This window comes from Mastigoproctus giganteus, chromosome 10 (assembly GCF_048544385.1).
Source record: "Mastigoproctus giganteus isolate SK-2022 chromosome 10, ASM4854438v1, whole genome shotgun sequence".
Classification (NCBI taxonomy): domain Eukaryota; kingdom Metazoa; phylum Arthropoda; class Arachnida; order Uropygi; family Thelyphonidae; genus Mastigoproctus; species Mastigoproctus giganteus.
Genome location: NC_143584.1, coordinates 55653509 through 55669738, shown reverse-complemented (window position 1 = coordinate 55669738; position 16230 = coordinate 55653509). Strand labels below are relative to the sequence as shown.

Genomic DNA, 16230 nt, shown 5'->3' with positions numbered 1-16230 from the left:
AATAAAAATAAATAATAAAAATAAAAAAAATAAAATCTTTATCCATTTCTTGCCCACATCTGTATGCAGTGCTGCCCAAAGTGGTCCACAAGGAGAAAAGGTGTATTGTCAAACAGAAGTAGTAATGTCATTCAATCATGATCGGCAGGAACAAGTTCTAGATATAATTCTGAATTCTGTTAAACTGGAGTGGTGTCAGAAGTCTCTGGTAGATGATGGTATCACTGAGCAGAGGTTTAGTTGAAGAGAGTCTTGATAAAGGATGAGTCAGAGAAGTGCAGCATCTGTTAAAATCTTTGCGTGGTCTTGAAAGCCACAACAATTTTGTATATGACGTCATCAGGACGACGAGGCAGCGCACAGTTGTATTATGATTTATGATGCATTTTCAGTTTCATTTCTTGAATTAACATTGAGGTTGAGAGCCTTCCTGCGATTAAAAGCAGCATTGCAGAAGGTTTGAAGGGCCTGGAAATTGTTGACAGAAATGAGTATCTTCTCACCTCCGGGACACAAGTTTGGTACTGTTGCCTTAAGAGCCGATCTTAGATCCTCGTAAATGGAGCATTCAAAAAGTACGTGAGGAGAGTCTTCCGGTAGCCCACATCGACAGGAGACTGTATTGGAAAGTCTGAATTGGTAGAGTTTTGCGTTAAGCGAACCATGCCCAGTTAGTATGTAGGAGGTAAACAGTGAGGGTGAAAACCATTTTCTGGTGGATGATGAGAGTAGTGCAGTTACGTCGGGAACGAAGTTTTTGGTGATAGCTCCTTTTTCGGTAGAATTCCATCTATTCTGCCAGGTATTCACTAACAAATTCCAGCATCTGGTTCGCTCAGTTTTGGGATCAGTCTGAGGGTTAACAATGATTCCCTGAAATTCCACAGAAATGCCTTTGCGGATGTAAAAGCAAAGCCCTCTAAACACAACATGCAAGTCAAGTGGTATGGTGCCTGCAAGAGTCTGTAAAGCTGGAGTTGATACTGTTCGGCAAACGTGAAGTAGGCTGAGGAGAAAGCAACGTTGAATAGTGGATAACTTGGTTTGTACTGTTTTGAGTGCAGTACGTCTAAACCAAAGGCTGGCAGCGTAGGTTGTAATTGGGATTATGGCAGCATTATAAAATAGATGTAGGGTTTTAGTGTTCAGTCCCCAGTCTTGTCTGGTAATTTGGAGCAGCATTGCGGTAAAACTCTTAACTTTGACGGACAGATGTTGAATATGCTCAGTAAAGGAAAAGCGGTCGTCGATGATGACTCCTAAAAATTTGGTGCTTCGGACAAGTGGAAGTGATTTCTTGTCAAGTTTTACAACTGGTGGTCTGCGATAGTCTAATTTGTGTTTAAAAATCATGATCTTCGATTTTGTTGGGGATAATTTTAATTTGTTCTTAGAGGACCAGGATGATAGTTCAAAGAGTACTTTATTGGCATAGAGTTCTAATTCAGATCTTGAGTTTCCATTCACTAAAATAATGTCATCTGCATACGCAAGTTGTTGCACATTTTGAAATTCAGTCGTCCTAAGCAGCCAATCATAGAGAACTAGGTTCCAAATCAAGGGACCTAAAATTGATCCTTGGGGGCAACCACGGGAGACAGATCTGTTAATCTTCGTGCTTTTAGTGATGACGGTTACGGTGCGATAAACAAAATAGTTTCTAACAAGTTTATAAAGCTGAAGAGAGCAGTGATTGGAACGGAGTCTGCTGAGGGCACTTTCCCACCATAAATTATCAAAAGCGCCCTCAAAATCGATAAAGATTGCCATAACGTACTTGGAAGTGGAGCAGTCAATGAGGTGGTGGAGTTCTAATAAGGCGTCTTCGCATCCAAGCCCTTGCCTAAATCCGTATTGAAGAGAGGATGTGAAGCTTGTGGCTCCCTGCAGTGTGGTTATTTTATTGGCAATTAATCTCTCTAACACTTTTCCCAGGTGAGAGAGCAAGGCTATGGGGCGGTAGGATCTCGCATTATCTAGTGGCTTACCAGGTTTATGTAAAATCTTAAGAATGGCGTGTTTCCACGGTTTGGGAAACGTTCCAGTATTTAAGCAGTTCTTCACACATGAAGAGTTATTAAGGGAGGAAATGGCAGAAGTTTATCAAACTGTAACAGGATGCTTAATGATTTTGTAATAACTGTGCGCAAAGTGGGGCAGAAATTCTTGAAGTTAAACATAAGAAAGGTACCTCAGGTGGATTAGACCTATCCAGTTATATTAAAGGAGGTGGCAAAGGAAGTAAGCAAACCCTTAAGCATAATTATGAAAGCATTCTTGGACTCAGGGGAAGTCTCCAAACACTGGAGATGTGCAAATGTATCACCAATTTACAAGGGGGGGGGGGTGATATAAGGGTGACACAAGTAATTAGAGACTTTTGTTCTGGGAAAAATAATCGAGTCACTGGTTAAAGATACATTGCAGGATCATCTAGACAAGACTGTGGTAATAATTCAGACACAGCACGGGTTTGCTAAGGGAAAGTCTTGTTTGACAAATTTGATATTATGGTGTGGTTACAGAGGAACTGGATGCAAAAAATAATTTTGATATTATTATTATTATAATTAGCTATATGGTGCAAGGAAGCCTGAGGCTTATGTTGCACAAGCCAAAAAAAAAAAAAAAAAAAAATTCCCGAGTTACCCTGAGAGAGAGAGACAAAAGTAGAAGGAAATCACCGAGAAAAAGAAGGATGATATCCAGCTCAGGACCCTGGGTGTGCCAAGCCAGATGTGAGCCCCTGGAGATACCGTATACTTGAATTTCAGGAAAGCTTTTGACACTGTTGCCATGGAAGACTACTGTACAAATTGGAGCAGTATGGCATTAAGGGTAAGTTGATAAAATGGTGATTGATTAGGAAAAGATAGAGTGGTACTCAATGGATGCTGCTCTTCGTGGACTAATGCTATTACTGGAGTTCCCCAGGGTTTGGAGTTGGGCCCAATGTTGTGAGCAATGCAGACAGCACTGCTAGTAGGGAAAAGAAGATGAGGCAGAGAAGAAAAGCTCATGGATTACCATGCACTTTTCTGATGGCATAAATTATTGGGCAGCACAAAAGCCTATAGTCAATATAAACTAGCCTGCAATCATGTCACAACAGAGTTCAGGAAAGCATGGGCAGATTACAAGAAATCTTTAGCAAAGGATGCAAAGAAAAAGACCAAAGACTTCTTTGTTTATGAAAATACTAAAAGTAAGGGGGAATTAATTAAATTGGTCCACTTGATATTGATGGCTCAACTATTGATAAACCTGCTAAGGTTGCTGACAAACTGAATGAGTATTTTGCATTTACATTCACACAAGAAATTCTTTACGGAAGTGGCTGCCAGAAGTTTATCAAACTCTATCAGACAGCAAAATTATTTTGTAATAACAGAGGAAAGTGGAAGAGAAATTGTTGAAGTTAAACATGAAAAAGGCATTTGTGCTGGAAGTCATCTATCCAATTATATTAAGCAAGGCAGCAAAGGAAATAACCAAGACCTTAACCTTTATTGAAAGAATCCATGGATTCAGAAAAGGTCCCTGCAGACTACAGATGTGCAAATTTATTCCCAATTCACAAAGTGGGATCAAAGGGTGACACAAGTAGAGACCTGTTAGTTTAACTGTTAGATGACTCATCAACCGGTGAAATACCACCACTTTGCTTATTGGAGGCTTGAAGTGGTGGAACCCATGTTTAGTCTCTAGAGATAAGTTCCGGTTAACCATTCCCTATCTCTTCCATCATGCAGTATGATTGATGACTTTTGAGGTTATGATGAACGTCGTGGTGAGATCCAATATTCCTTACATTTCGAGGGTACAGCTCTAAAACGGTGTTCGCAGGCCGGCCATTAGTTAGTACACCGGACCGAACCTATTGGTAACGCTCTAGGAGGCTTCCGGATCGGCTAGTGTATAATCTTGCTACCTCTACTCTGCCAGATAGTGACTGGAGGGAGTCCGAGTAGTGTGTATGCGGGGAGCATTGTCGAGGCCACGTTGTGTCAAGGATTGGGTATATTCTTCACACGTGTACGCCTTATCCAAAAATTTCATTACTTCATACAGCATGTCCCACCCACTTTTTCTTACTGTTGAATACACCGTGAATTGTCAAACTAATAGAGCAAGCTTATCTGCGAAAAGATCTAAACCTCCCAAGCACTTCCTAATCCATTTCACAAATATACGTGGTCATATCTAATCTCAACAATGTCCATTTCCACTTGCAGTCTGCCAAACCCCATGTACTTTTTCTGACAGAATCTCAGTTATTAGTTGATTCAACTACTGGTCATCTCAGATGCCCAAATTATTCGCTGTATGATTCCTTTCGCCTCAAAGGTGGTACTTGTGCATATGTCCGTTCTGATATTCCCTGTCAGAGACTTGGCAATTTGGAATCTCCTCTCTTTGATCTTCTCTGGCTTAAAATCTCTCCACCTCATTGAATCAAATTCATCTGTTCTCTCTACCGTTCTCCCAACTCCACTAATCACTTCTTCTCTTTACAACTTGACTTTCTCCAGTCCTACTTTCCTAACAGTGAAGTAATTTTCCTTGGTGATTTTAATGTTCACAACTCCAGCTGGCTTCCGTTTTCTAGTCACACCGACCCAGCAGGTCGAGATGCTGAAGCTTTCACAATTACTAATGACCTAACACAGATTGTTCATTTACCTGCAAGAATACCGGCCAATCCTAATAATACAGCCAATACGCTTGATCTTTTTCTCACAAACAACCCTTCTAAGTACACGGTCGAAGTGAGAGGTCCTTTTGGCACTTCAGATCACAACTTGGTGATCCTTCAAAACTATTCTTCTTTCTGTATTTCAAACTGATGCCTTCCATGACAATTTAGCTGGCACGATACATTTGCCACTTTCCTGTCGTTTGGAAGGCTTAGGTTCATTTCCCTTTGATGACCAGAGGAATTTTTATTCTTCATTTGAGACTAGTGGGGGGAAGCTTAGGAGATGGAAAAGATTATCCCCAAGAGTTGTTTTTAGAATTTTCATCCCACAAAACTTGCATATTGGCCTTTTTCTCCTTGGTATTTACTTGGTATTGGTATTAACTACTTTACAGTAGTTAATACCAATAAATAATAAAATCAACTGCTGCTGAAACTTATTTTAATATTATTTTGCTGTGCAATTTCTTTATTCATAAAGAAAATATGAACTATACATTCATTTCCTTGTTATATTTATGATTTTGAAGAATACTACAACATTATCTGTTCATCCTCAACAGTAAGTCTTCACTTTGGCTGATTTCAATACAAATTAGTGATTGCAAGAAAGCATTGCAACAACTATTTTTGTCTTTAGGTGATCAGTAAATAAATAGTAATTTAACAGAAACTTTATTAACCAATAAATAAACAAATCAGTTAAATCCATTCTTGAACCATGAGAAATCCATTCTTGAACCATGATGCTCAAATTACAGCACATTCTATGTATTTAGGTAACTGCTACTGTTACCGTATAGGGAGGAGGCTAATTTAAAAAATAACCAAAATTAATTAAATATTGTATTTGTCGGCTTATAAGTTGCTGTGGCATGGAAGATGCACTCTAATTTTGGAACAGTAAATGTAAGAGAAAAAAAATTTTGTTAATACAATGAAAATTTAAAATTCAATAAAAATACGAGCCAATAAAGAAAGATATAGGATTATTACTCTTATTATTTTAGTATTATTCAACTTCAGATTCATTACTGACTTGATCATCATCATCCTCTTCACTAGTATCACTGTTGCTCTCATACAATAAATGATCTTCAGTGCCATCCATTCCTTATATCTGGTAATTACTGAAAAGAGTAATAACGTATAGTAGTTGCCTATACGTTAACTCTCGGTTTTGTGCGTGTGCTGTATTGCCACTAAGACGCATGGTGATTTTTTAAGGTATTTATAAGGAAAAAAGGTGTATCTTATAAGCCAACAAAGGCCTACTCTCACCATGGAAAAGGCCCTCAGCCTTTTCCTTTTCTCTAATTTGAAATTATATTAAATTTTCTCTCCCCCCCTAGGTAAAAGTAATATTGGGTGAAGACAGAGAATCTACAGGAACTTTAATAAGTCTCGATGGAAGTGAAGGAGTAGTTAAACTGGATCAGGGTGATATCAAAATGCTTCAACTTCGTTTCCTCTGCAAAATGAAATCGTAAATAATAAAGAGAATTTTTGAAAACTTTGTCTCCTCTCAACTTTGCCTGACTCATTAAAAAATGAAACTTTACTTTTTTTAAAAATTAGATAAACTAAAAAACTATAACCAAGCATTTCATTCCATGTGAATTATTTGGGTGTAAATATAAATAAATATTAGTTTATATCTACTGAATCAAGGGTGCCGTAACAGTCGTATGACATGACATAAACATGCTGGTAAACCATTCCTTGAATGTCAAAGAGAAGGCCATAACTTTTCCTGCAGAAGCTGCAACTTTTGCTTTTTTCTGGTTTTGGTGATGACAGGCTTTGCTGCTTACTCCTTTGGTCGAAATGAAGCTATGTCTTATACGCCGTTAACACCTTGTGTAGAACCTCACCATCTGTTGCAACTCCCGAAAAACCTCCATGCTGAGGTGTGAAGAGTCTTCGAACCCAACATGCACAAACACATCATGCGCAAATGTACATTGAGATGTCATGTGCACTTCCTATTGATATTCTCAACATCTCTGCCAATTGCCGTACTGTTATAGAACAAGGACATCCAAATAACTCAAAATCTTATGCAACTTTGGAAAACATTGTGATTTCTCTTAGAGTTTGTTATTATCGAGTATGATAAACAAAGAAAACTTTTCATAGCATAATTGCTAAAATATTAAATAATTGATGCTAGTATCTTAAATATTTGTGCAGTTATAATAAGTTGTTTTAAACTATAGATACAGTGTAGTTTTGATTACTGGTACAAGGCCTGTTCGATAAAGAGTGATCGTGGTTTTTTTTTTAAAACATATCTTTTTCGATGGTCCTTTTCAAAGTAGCCCCCATTTTTAATGAAATGCACTCCAATGTTTCTGCAATTTTTCAAAAACATGGTGGAAGCCATTTTTTGACATGCATTTGAGAATTGTCTCCAATATCTACAACTTCTAATGACTGGTAATGTTTTCCTGACAGATTCTTCTTTAACTCTGCAAATTAAAAAAAGAATTGCAGGGTGCAAGGTCAGGGCTGTAGTACAACGGACAAGGAATACATTTGACAATGCTTTTTTGCCAAAATTTTTCATCGGCCAAATATACCATTAGCTATATAGCATCAGCCAAAATTTTTTTGGCTGATGCTATATAAGCTTGCTTTCTTGCATCATGTGCCTTTGCTAATGCTAAAAAAGTACTCATTGACAGCATTAGTAGAGGTCCAACAATTTTCCGATGCCGCATCCAACCACCCGCGCACAGTTGTGGTCATTTGCAAAGAATGTGATCCTGCAGAGTATGCAGTACAATTCTGTGGTAAGGTCCCGTAACAGTCGTATGACATAAACATGCCAGAAAACCATTCTTTGAATATCAATAGAAGACCATAACTTTCCTGCAGAAGCTGCGAATTTTGCTTTTTTCTGGTGTTGTTGATGACATAGGCTTCCATAAAAAGCCTTGCTCCTTTGGTCGAAATGTAGCTATATCTCATACACAATTATCACCTTGTGTAGAACCTCACCATCTTCAGTAACCATCTATTGCAGCTCCTGACAAATCTCCATGCAAACTTGCTGTTGCTCGGGTGTGGAGAGTCTTGGAATCCAGCATGCACAAACACGTCATATGCAAATGGTCATTCAGATATCGTGTGCACTTCCTATTGACACTTACTGTTGTAGAACAATCTTCTCTCATAATTAGAGAACCAGCATTTATGGTTTCTGTGTTGACAGGAGTGGTTGCTGCTCTAAGACCACCAATTTTGTGGCTGAATCACATCCATCTCTAAACATTCTGACTTTGAGAGATGTGCTATATGGAAGCAAAGATTTACCATAAGCTCCTTTTAACATTTCATATACTTCAGCTGAAGTTTCTCAAGATGGAAATCAAATTTGAGAGCAGCATGGTGTTCCTTGCATATCACATTCATTGTTAAGTACACAAAATGGAACAGGCATAAGCTTTACTGACTGCCAAAGTCACACCTTGCGCACAAGCGAACTGCAAAACCAATATATGATGCAGCTTGGTTTGGTCATAAATTCCGCAGCTCAGCTAGAAATAGCATGCAATATAGTTTTTCATGAAAAATTTTGATCATTCTTTATTCAACGCCCCTTGTATAAGGAAATTTTTAATGCAATATAATCAGCCTGGTTTATGTAGGTGTTTAAAAAAAAAAAAAAAAAAAAACTTTTAGTTCAGGAGCTGGCAACTGAGTTATGCCATACAGTGATGTGTTGGCCTAATCTTGAGATGATGCCTGCAGAATCATGTACGAGTTCAAGAGATCCAGCAAGATCTACCCTCAAACCAATAGCCTAGGGTGGAATTGCCTCTGATTGTGGTATTCAAAATTCTGATTAAAATTTTGTGAATTCCATTTTGGAGGTAGGTTGATAGAAACTGTTACATGTCCATTAAATTGATTTTGGCCTCAAGATGTCGCTTGGTGAAGACAGACTTCTGTAGCTGCTGCAAATGGATAAGTTTTCCTTGAAATTTTATGGTATTTTTGATTAGTTAAAGTATTAATTTCTGTTTCACAAATAGATTAAATAGGCTTAGTAGCGTCCATTAGGTTATTTTTTAAATTTAGCTAGTGATATTGTAAGTTACAACTCGTTATTCATACCACTATCGTGCCAATGTTTTTGCGGAAGTATCATAGTGTAACCAGTAGCTCAGAAGAATACTAGGGCTTAAATTGTAATAAGTATTTTTGAAGGTTTTGATCACCTTTTGGGGGTATTTTATTGTATTTTTGATAAGTTAACATATTAGTTTGTTTTACAAATAGATTAAATAGGCTCAGTAGCATTCGTTAGCGTATTTTTTAAATTTAGCTAGTGATTTTTAAGTTACTACTCGTACTGCTATCATATCGGTGTTTTGGCAGGAATATTATTATTATTATTATCCGTTTATTTCCATAAGGAAACCACCCCGGGACGGCAAAGTGCCAGGAGGGTGCTAAGTACATATCAGGGTACGAGATACTACGTGCAGTGGGTTACATATACTGAACACGTAGTCTCGTCCCGAAATATTATATACACATTTTATGTTTAATATATACAGTATTTACACATTGATGATTCTGTACATACATTATACAACTGCTATATTTACAATTCACTAATAATTCTATCTATAAATTACATATTTACATAACTGTTACAGAAGGTATATTTTTACAGTCAACAAATTATTATTGTTCTGAAAGCAGAAAGTTTCTCTTTTACTCTAAATTCTTTGGTACTTTGCAGCCGATTCATATTTTGGTAAGTCTATACGAATCCTGGAAGATCTCTTTCCGATATGTTGCATCCTCACACAGTTTTTCGGCATCTATGTGTAATGAGTTAAATATTTTCGCTGCATTTGATGGGAAGAATCTTTGCAGGCTACTAAGATTGTTCAGGACTGGACGCAGTGGATTATTTACTTCCCCGCAACGTCTAGCAGTGGCACGCGGTTTGACTAGAATATCCAGGACTGGAGCATCCACTCTGCCTGTGAGCATTTGTGCGAGAGTGTGTATGTTCCTGTTAATTGTCCGCTGCATCCAGGGTGTGATGTTAAGGTTTGAGTAGAGAATGGCCCTTGAGATAGTAAAAGGGTGGCCAGCAATTCTGTTAAGCCATCGCAAGAACCAGTACTCGATCCCAAGGACGGACTTATAATGTGAATCTGGAGCTGAAGACCAGATTTGCGAGGCATACATTGCAATTGGCAGGACACACATTAAAATGTACTTGGTCGCTAGCTGAGGATCCCTAATTCCTACAAGTTCCTGTCTAGTAGCCCATAAAGCGGCGAATATTTTTGTCTTCATATGGGCGAAGTGTTGAGCAAAGGTGAGTTTGTCATCCCACTTAAGACCCAGGTCCAGGTGAGAGTGCACTTTTACCACATTAGACCCGTTCACAGAGATCGAAATGTCATTTTTATTCTGCTTGCAAGTTATGGTCATTTGGGCAGACTTCTGCGCATTAATACGGAGCCCGATGCAATCCAGGTAGCTCTCAAATTCTCTGATTGTGCTATTTGCCATCTGACAAATACCTTCTGCTGATTCATGGTCTTTGGAAGTGATGAAGAATTTTACATCGTCAGCATATGTTATAAAATTGTAGTACCGTGCAAGAAACGGCTCCAGGGCGGCCGCGAAGAGAGTAGCCGAAAGAACTCCCCCTTGTGGCACTCCTCGCGAGATGGTAAAGCAAGATTGTAGCTTTTGGTGCTTAACAATAAGTTTTCTATGTTCTAGCAGGCTGGTTATTATAGTTAACAAATTTCCTCTTACATTAAAATAATTCTTTAAAATCGCAATGAGCGCTGGAATTGAGACGTTGTCGTAGGCTGCGGAGATATCCAAAAAAATAATATCAATTTGCTTTTTCTCATTTAGTGCTTTCTGCACGCGAAAAAGGGTTTCCAGTAAGTTTGTTATTGTTGATCTACCCGAAATAACTGAGTGCAAATGTGGTGGTCTATGGCTGAAGCAGTGTTGATTGATGGTGGGAAGCAGTGCTTTTTCGAATACCTTCTGTAGGGTGCAGCTGACAGAAATTGGTCTGTAATCCTTAGCCAATTTTCGGTGTTTAATCTTTGGTATTGGGGTTACAATGTAATTTTTCCAGGCTTGCGGGAAAGCTCCTGACCTGATGATTTCCTGATAGATGTGCAGTAATAGATCTATTATAAATGGGCTACTTATCTTAAGGATGAACATTGGAAATTTGTCTGGTCCAACAGTGGCCTTATTGGGCAGATCGTTGATTGCTTTCATTACGCTCTCTTTGGTGATTTGTATTTCACTCAAAGGAGGTCTTGTTGGTTCCTCTATTGCCGAATGGTTTCGCTTGTTTAAATCTTTCAGGAATTCAAAAATTTTGTTACCATTATCAGTGTTCTCAATTTGATTCAGTCCATGCAGGTTACTAAAAGTGTTATTAGCCCATTCCTTGAAAATGCATTCGGTCATATTCTCTGTGCTATTTCTATTGCTAGTAATTCTTTTTGCTCGTTTTAGTTTGTTACGAACAACACTGCAGTGTGCCTGTCTTTTTGCTTTGATGAAATGTGCTCTTTCTTTCTTATAACGAATGTGATCGGCAGGATGACCCGTTCTTTGCCATTTTCTATACAGTTTTTGCTTCCTGAGGAAACTTGCTTTCAGTTGTGGGTTAAACCATTCTTTTGTTCTCTCAGATATTTTGATTTCTTTTGCTGCTCCTTCCAATGCTGTTTGGTATAGCTTTTTAGTGATCATTTCTAAAGCTTCGTCTACTGGCTTTTCTTGCAGGTCATTCCAGTTGTAACTAGTCAGGTGACTGAGAATGACCTCTGATTTAATATACTTCACGGAGAAAAGATACTTACTTTGCTCTTCCCAGTTCATGTGGTTACCCTGCATGTATTTGTGTATCTTCAGTGCTGCTTCTATTTCAATGGGATTGTGGTCCGACTTAAATTTTATGCAGTTTTGCGCTAGCCTTATGTCTAAGGAACTATGATACAACAGGTCAAGTTGCTGCATTCCCCTTGTCACTGGTGTCGGAAGCTGCGTTAAGTGCAATGCACCCAATGTAGCATCCAGCTCTTTCTTGGCCTCCCTGTGTTTCGGAAAAGGCAAATTAAAATCTCCCGCTATTATTGTGTCGACTGATGGCTTTAGATTTGCAGCAAGCCAAGCATAGAGTTCGTTTCTTGTCTCCTTTGAGTGCTCAGGTGGGAGGTATATGATGCATAACTGTATTTTCACGTGCTCTTTTGAAAAGGTAACGCAAATCCCTTCAAAATTATTTGAATTGGTTTTTCGTTCTCTTATAGGCTGGTATTTATTTTGATAGCAAATTATAACTCCCCCTCCTCGCCTATCTGTTCTTCCGGTTCCCACACATTTGCAGTTTGCTGCCGCAGTTAGCCGATCTAACTGTTTTCCATTTCCCAACCAGGTTTCGATTAGGCAAATGAAATCCAGGTCCTCGTACATCATCATCGTTTGTAGGGTGTGGAGCTTATTTGAGATGCTCCTCACGTTTTGTACAAACAGGTGGATGTGATGTTCTGCATTCCCAGCTGGGGGTAGTTTTCTTGATTGCTATTGAGCCCGATTCCTTGCATCATTTTTAACCAGTGGTCTGGCCCATCTGTCTCTGTAGGGCTTGACTAAGGTACCTACTGGCCAGGCGCTTACGTCTTGTAGGCGAGTTGCTTTATCTGGTGGACAAGAGATTATAAAGGAGGAGTAAGCTGGGTGTCGTGTTTTCACCTGCTTTACTTCCACAGTTTTCCCATGTTCGCCCTCACACATGGCTTTAATGTTTCTGGGCTGTGTTGTGGGTCCCAGCCTTGATACAAAAATTTGCTCTCTGGTTGCAACGGAAGTAATGTTGTACATTTCAGAAAACCGTTTGTTTGTTTCAGGTGTGTTACAGGAAGACACGTTAATACTTTCTCTGTGAACTGGATTACGTCGTCGGCTGTCCTCGGCGAGAGTAGGCATGAAATTTTGGGATGGGCGGGTTTTTCTACCCTCAAAAGTGTTATGCTTTTTAGGTAGCATAGTGATGTGCGCATAAGTGAGTGGGTCGGCAGGAACATGATTTGAGGGGGAAGATGTAACTCTGGAGTTCGTACTCTTGGAATACATGCATGCTCCAATCATTTCAGTTGATTCCTGTTGTCCTAATATTTCTGAGGCTTCTTTATTTTGGTTTCGACTTTTCCTAGTGGAATGTGTGGAGCCATTTCCTTGTGCTGCCCCTAAAGTTTCACTGGGTTTGGTGCTATTGCTTGCGAGGTCCTGCTGCAAACAGACAGTTCGCGGCTGGGCTTGAGATTCACATATTATTTGGCTGTCTTGTAGTTTTGCAATTCTTTTTGATATGTTTTCCTCCGAATTCAATTCTTTTCTTGTCTTCTGTTTGTGATTTTCAATGCTTTCTGTCCTCCTGTACAATCCATGCATATCACTTCTACTTTTCTTTGGGTAGCTCTGCCTCGCATAGCAAGTTTCGTCGGTTACGGGAGCCGTTGAGCCACCTTGTGCAACGAGGACGGATTCAAAGCATCCTAGCTTTTCCTCCAGTCGTTTAAGGGTGTGCAATATTTTACTGTTTTGTTCTTTGAGAAGAAAATTCTCTTCCTGCAGTTCCTGTAGCATTTTATGTACAGGGATGAAATTGCTCGCGAGGTTTTCAGCATATTCCACAGCCTGCATCGAAAAGGGGCTGATGCAGTCTGCAAGGATATCCTTTAATTCCGTACGCGAGACATATTCTTTACGGTTCTCTTCCTGCCTTTCATCCGGGCTATGATTGCTCCTCTTTCTAGCGAAACCCCCTTCAGAGTGCTCGCAGTCTTCCGGGCAAGTATCGCATCCCAAGGTTTCAAAAATTGATCCTTCAGGATGGCCCAAGATGCCATTTCCAAGGTCAGTCTGCGAGAGGATTTCTCTTGTTGCTTGTTCAAGGTCATTAATCTGTTCTGTGCAAGAATCTTCACAAATGACTTCATTGGGTAATTCTTCATTATTTTTCCCTGTTTGTTGCCTACAGGCGTTACATTCAAACTTGCGTTTTCTAGTTTTGTTTAATTTCTTAATATCTACAGAAGTACAATCAGGCTTATTGCAATAGTTTTTGTGACAAGTAACGCATTTAATTATGAAGTCATCAGACATATACAGCAAGTAAGCGGCACGGCTGATGCGCTGAAATCTGTCATTCTGAAATGCAAATGGGGGCTGGAATTTCAGTAATTTCGAGGAAGGTAGTCTTTAGTACAACAAGATAGGGCACTTTTATCGTTCGATGACTAGCCTACGAAATATGCAGGTGGAAATGGGGGAGGTTTTAATCCCTAACTTTGTCACCGCTTGACCTTGTTCAGAGCTTAAGTGCCGTATTGCCTTAAGCAGAATATTGCTATGTTCCGCTGCACTGAATCGCTATAAACCAACCGTTCCTTTCAACTATTACGCGAAGTATGAATGCTTAAAATCAAGATTAGACATATTACCTGTTCAGGATTCCATTAGTAGACACTATATCCAGATTCCACTTCTCATAAGCTCTCTGTCAATATGCAGTTCATTTATGATCCTTTCAGGTTAACTTAGGTATTTGAGTATTTTTAGGAGCACATAATTCAGTAACTCACTGACCTTCGCCACCTATCTTAGTGTAACCAGCAGCACAGAAGAATAGTAGGGTTTTATTGTAATAAATAAGTATTTTGAAGATTTTAATCACTTTTTGAGCATATATCTTGTATTTAGCTAAGAATAAAACTAATTTAACATTGTGATCGTTACGGTATAGTGTAATTTGATAACGTATATCTCGAACTTGAAAGCTAAGGTATAACATAAAACTATAGTGGAATACATATTATTGCATTAGCTTAGTATAATATTGTTTAGTCAAGTATAGCATGGTAAATTAATCAATTAAATTTATTAATCTTATTAATTTTCCTTATTAATTAATTAAATTGTATTTAAACGGAAATCATGCTCCAGACTAGAGCAGCAAAGCAAAGTGCACAAAGTAGCAGGAGTGCTGTGGCTAGGAGAACCGAAGGTGGTGATGCTCCAATGCACTACAACCTAAGAAAAAAAAGTGCAATTTCTGAAATGTTTGCGGACTTTCTGGAAGAGGACATGATATTGCCAAGAGGGGGGGGGGTCTGTGTGTGTGTGCTCAATGTAAGAAGTTAGGTGTCAACTCAGCATTGTTATGGGCCTTTATGAGAGCTTGAAGAACAGGGCAGATACCCTCAAAGGACTTAAAGGCCACCAAGCAATCAGCTACCCACATCAATGCCAGAGCTTGCACTTGATCATCAGGCAACCTTCAGGACAGAATGCGCTGGTCCCACAGTAGCTAGTTATTGTCAGTGACTATTGTCAGAGAGACGGGAAATATATTGTGCAAACAGGGTAGATGGAATAGGACCAGGGTATGTCTTCCAGGGACAAAAGTTGATGACACTGTAGAGCAGATATCATCTTTTAAGGGCACAAACGGTGATATTGTACATGTTGGCACTAATGACATCGAGCCTCAATGTTGAAAAACAGTTACATATTAGAATTAAAGTTGTGGAAACAATAATCCGTGGTAGTACGGATTTAGAATTTATACAGAGTCAACAGCTCTTTGGAAGAAAAGTAACACCGAGAAGGAAAGAGAAAACTAAGTTTTTTAGAAGCAAGGGAAGCAATATTTGTTTCTAATCTGCTTGTACCAAGAAAGATTAGAAGTCAGGGTAAACCACAAAAGAGATAAATCATCTTGCCCAGAAATTGCAATGTCACAAAAGATAAGCATAGGAGCAGAAGAGTAGTTTTTGCGAGATATGACAGGCCTGAGAATTAGAACGATTGAAATCAGCTAAGTTGTCTTTGCCCCACTGGAGATCGGCATTTAACGAATTGGAAGCAGATTTTCGAGAAGTTGAAGTTGATTGAGCAGGACAAGATTTCTCAAAATGGAGAGTGGAATGCAATGTGCTATCATCGGCAAAAATATGGATAGGATTTCCAGTCAATGGAAGAAGGTCATTAATATACAAGAGGAAAAGAGTGGGGGAAAGAACTGAAACTTTGGGTACACCAGCATTAGTGGAGAAGACAGAGCCATGTACCCTTATTTAAGCGGTAATACAGAAAACTAGATAACCAATTACAAAAAAACAGTTAGCAAACCATAACATAAAAGCTTGTTCAGAAGACAAGAAAAACACCCGTACTCAATTTTCTTCCTGTTAGATCTGGATGTAATCATATGCTCTTTCCAACGAGTGCAAGTTAAAATTTGTCCAGTCAGTAGCTCCTGATTTATGACGGAAAGGGTAATAGTAATTTTGTGCATGTCGTAAGGAAATTTAAAATGGACCAAAGAGCAGTTATCAAATTTTATTCTAAATTGAGAAAAAGTGCTATAGAAACTTGTGACGATTTAAAAAATGTTTATACTGATGAATGTTTGAATGGTTTCTCGTTTTTCTAAAGGACGCAGAGTCGTTAGA

At 38.9% G+C, this 16230-nt stretch overlaps 1 protein-coding gene across 2 annotated transcripts in view; it reads left to right on the top strand.

The window, feature by feature from the left end:
* Nucleotides 1-6212, top strand: part of Spt5 (Transcription elongation factor subunit Spt5) — a 457857-nt gene extending 451645 nt beyond the window's left edge. For both annotated transcript variants that reach the window (XM_090382503.1, XM_090382504.1), the window contains exon 27: nucleotides 6052-6212. In XM_090382503.1, the coding sequence (XP_090238629.1) occupies nucleotides 6052-6189 (138 nt within the window). In that variant the 3' untranslated portion in view covers nucleotides 6190-6212. The remainder of the gene's footprint in view (nucleotides 1-6051) is intronic.
* Nucleotides 6213-16230: the final 10018 nt, after the last annotated feature.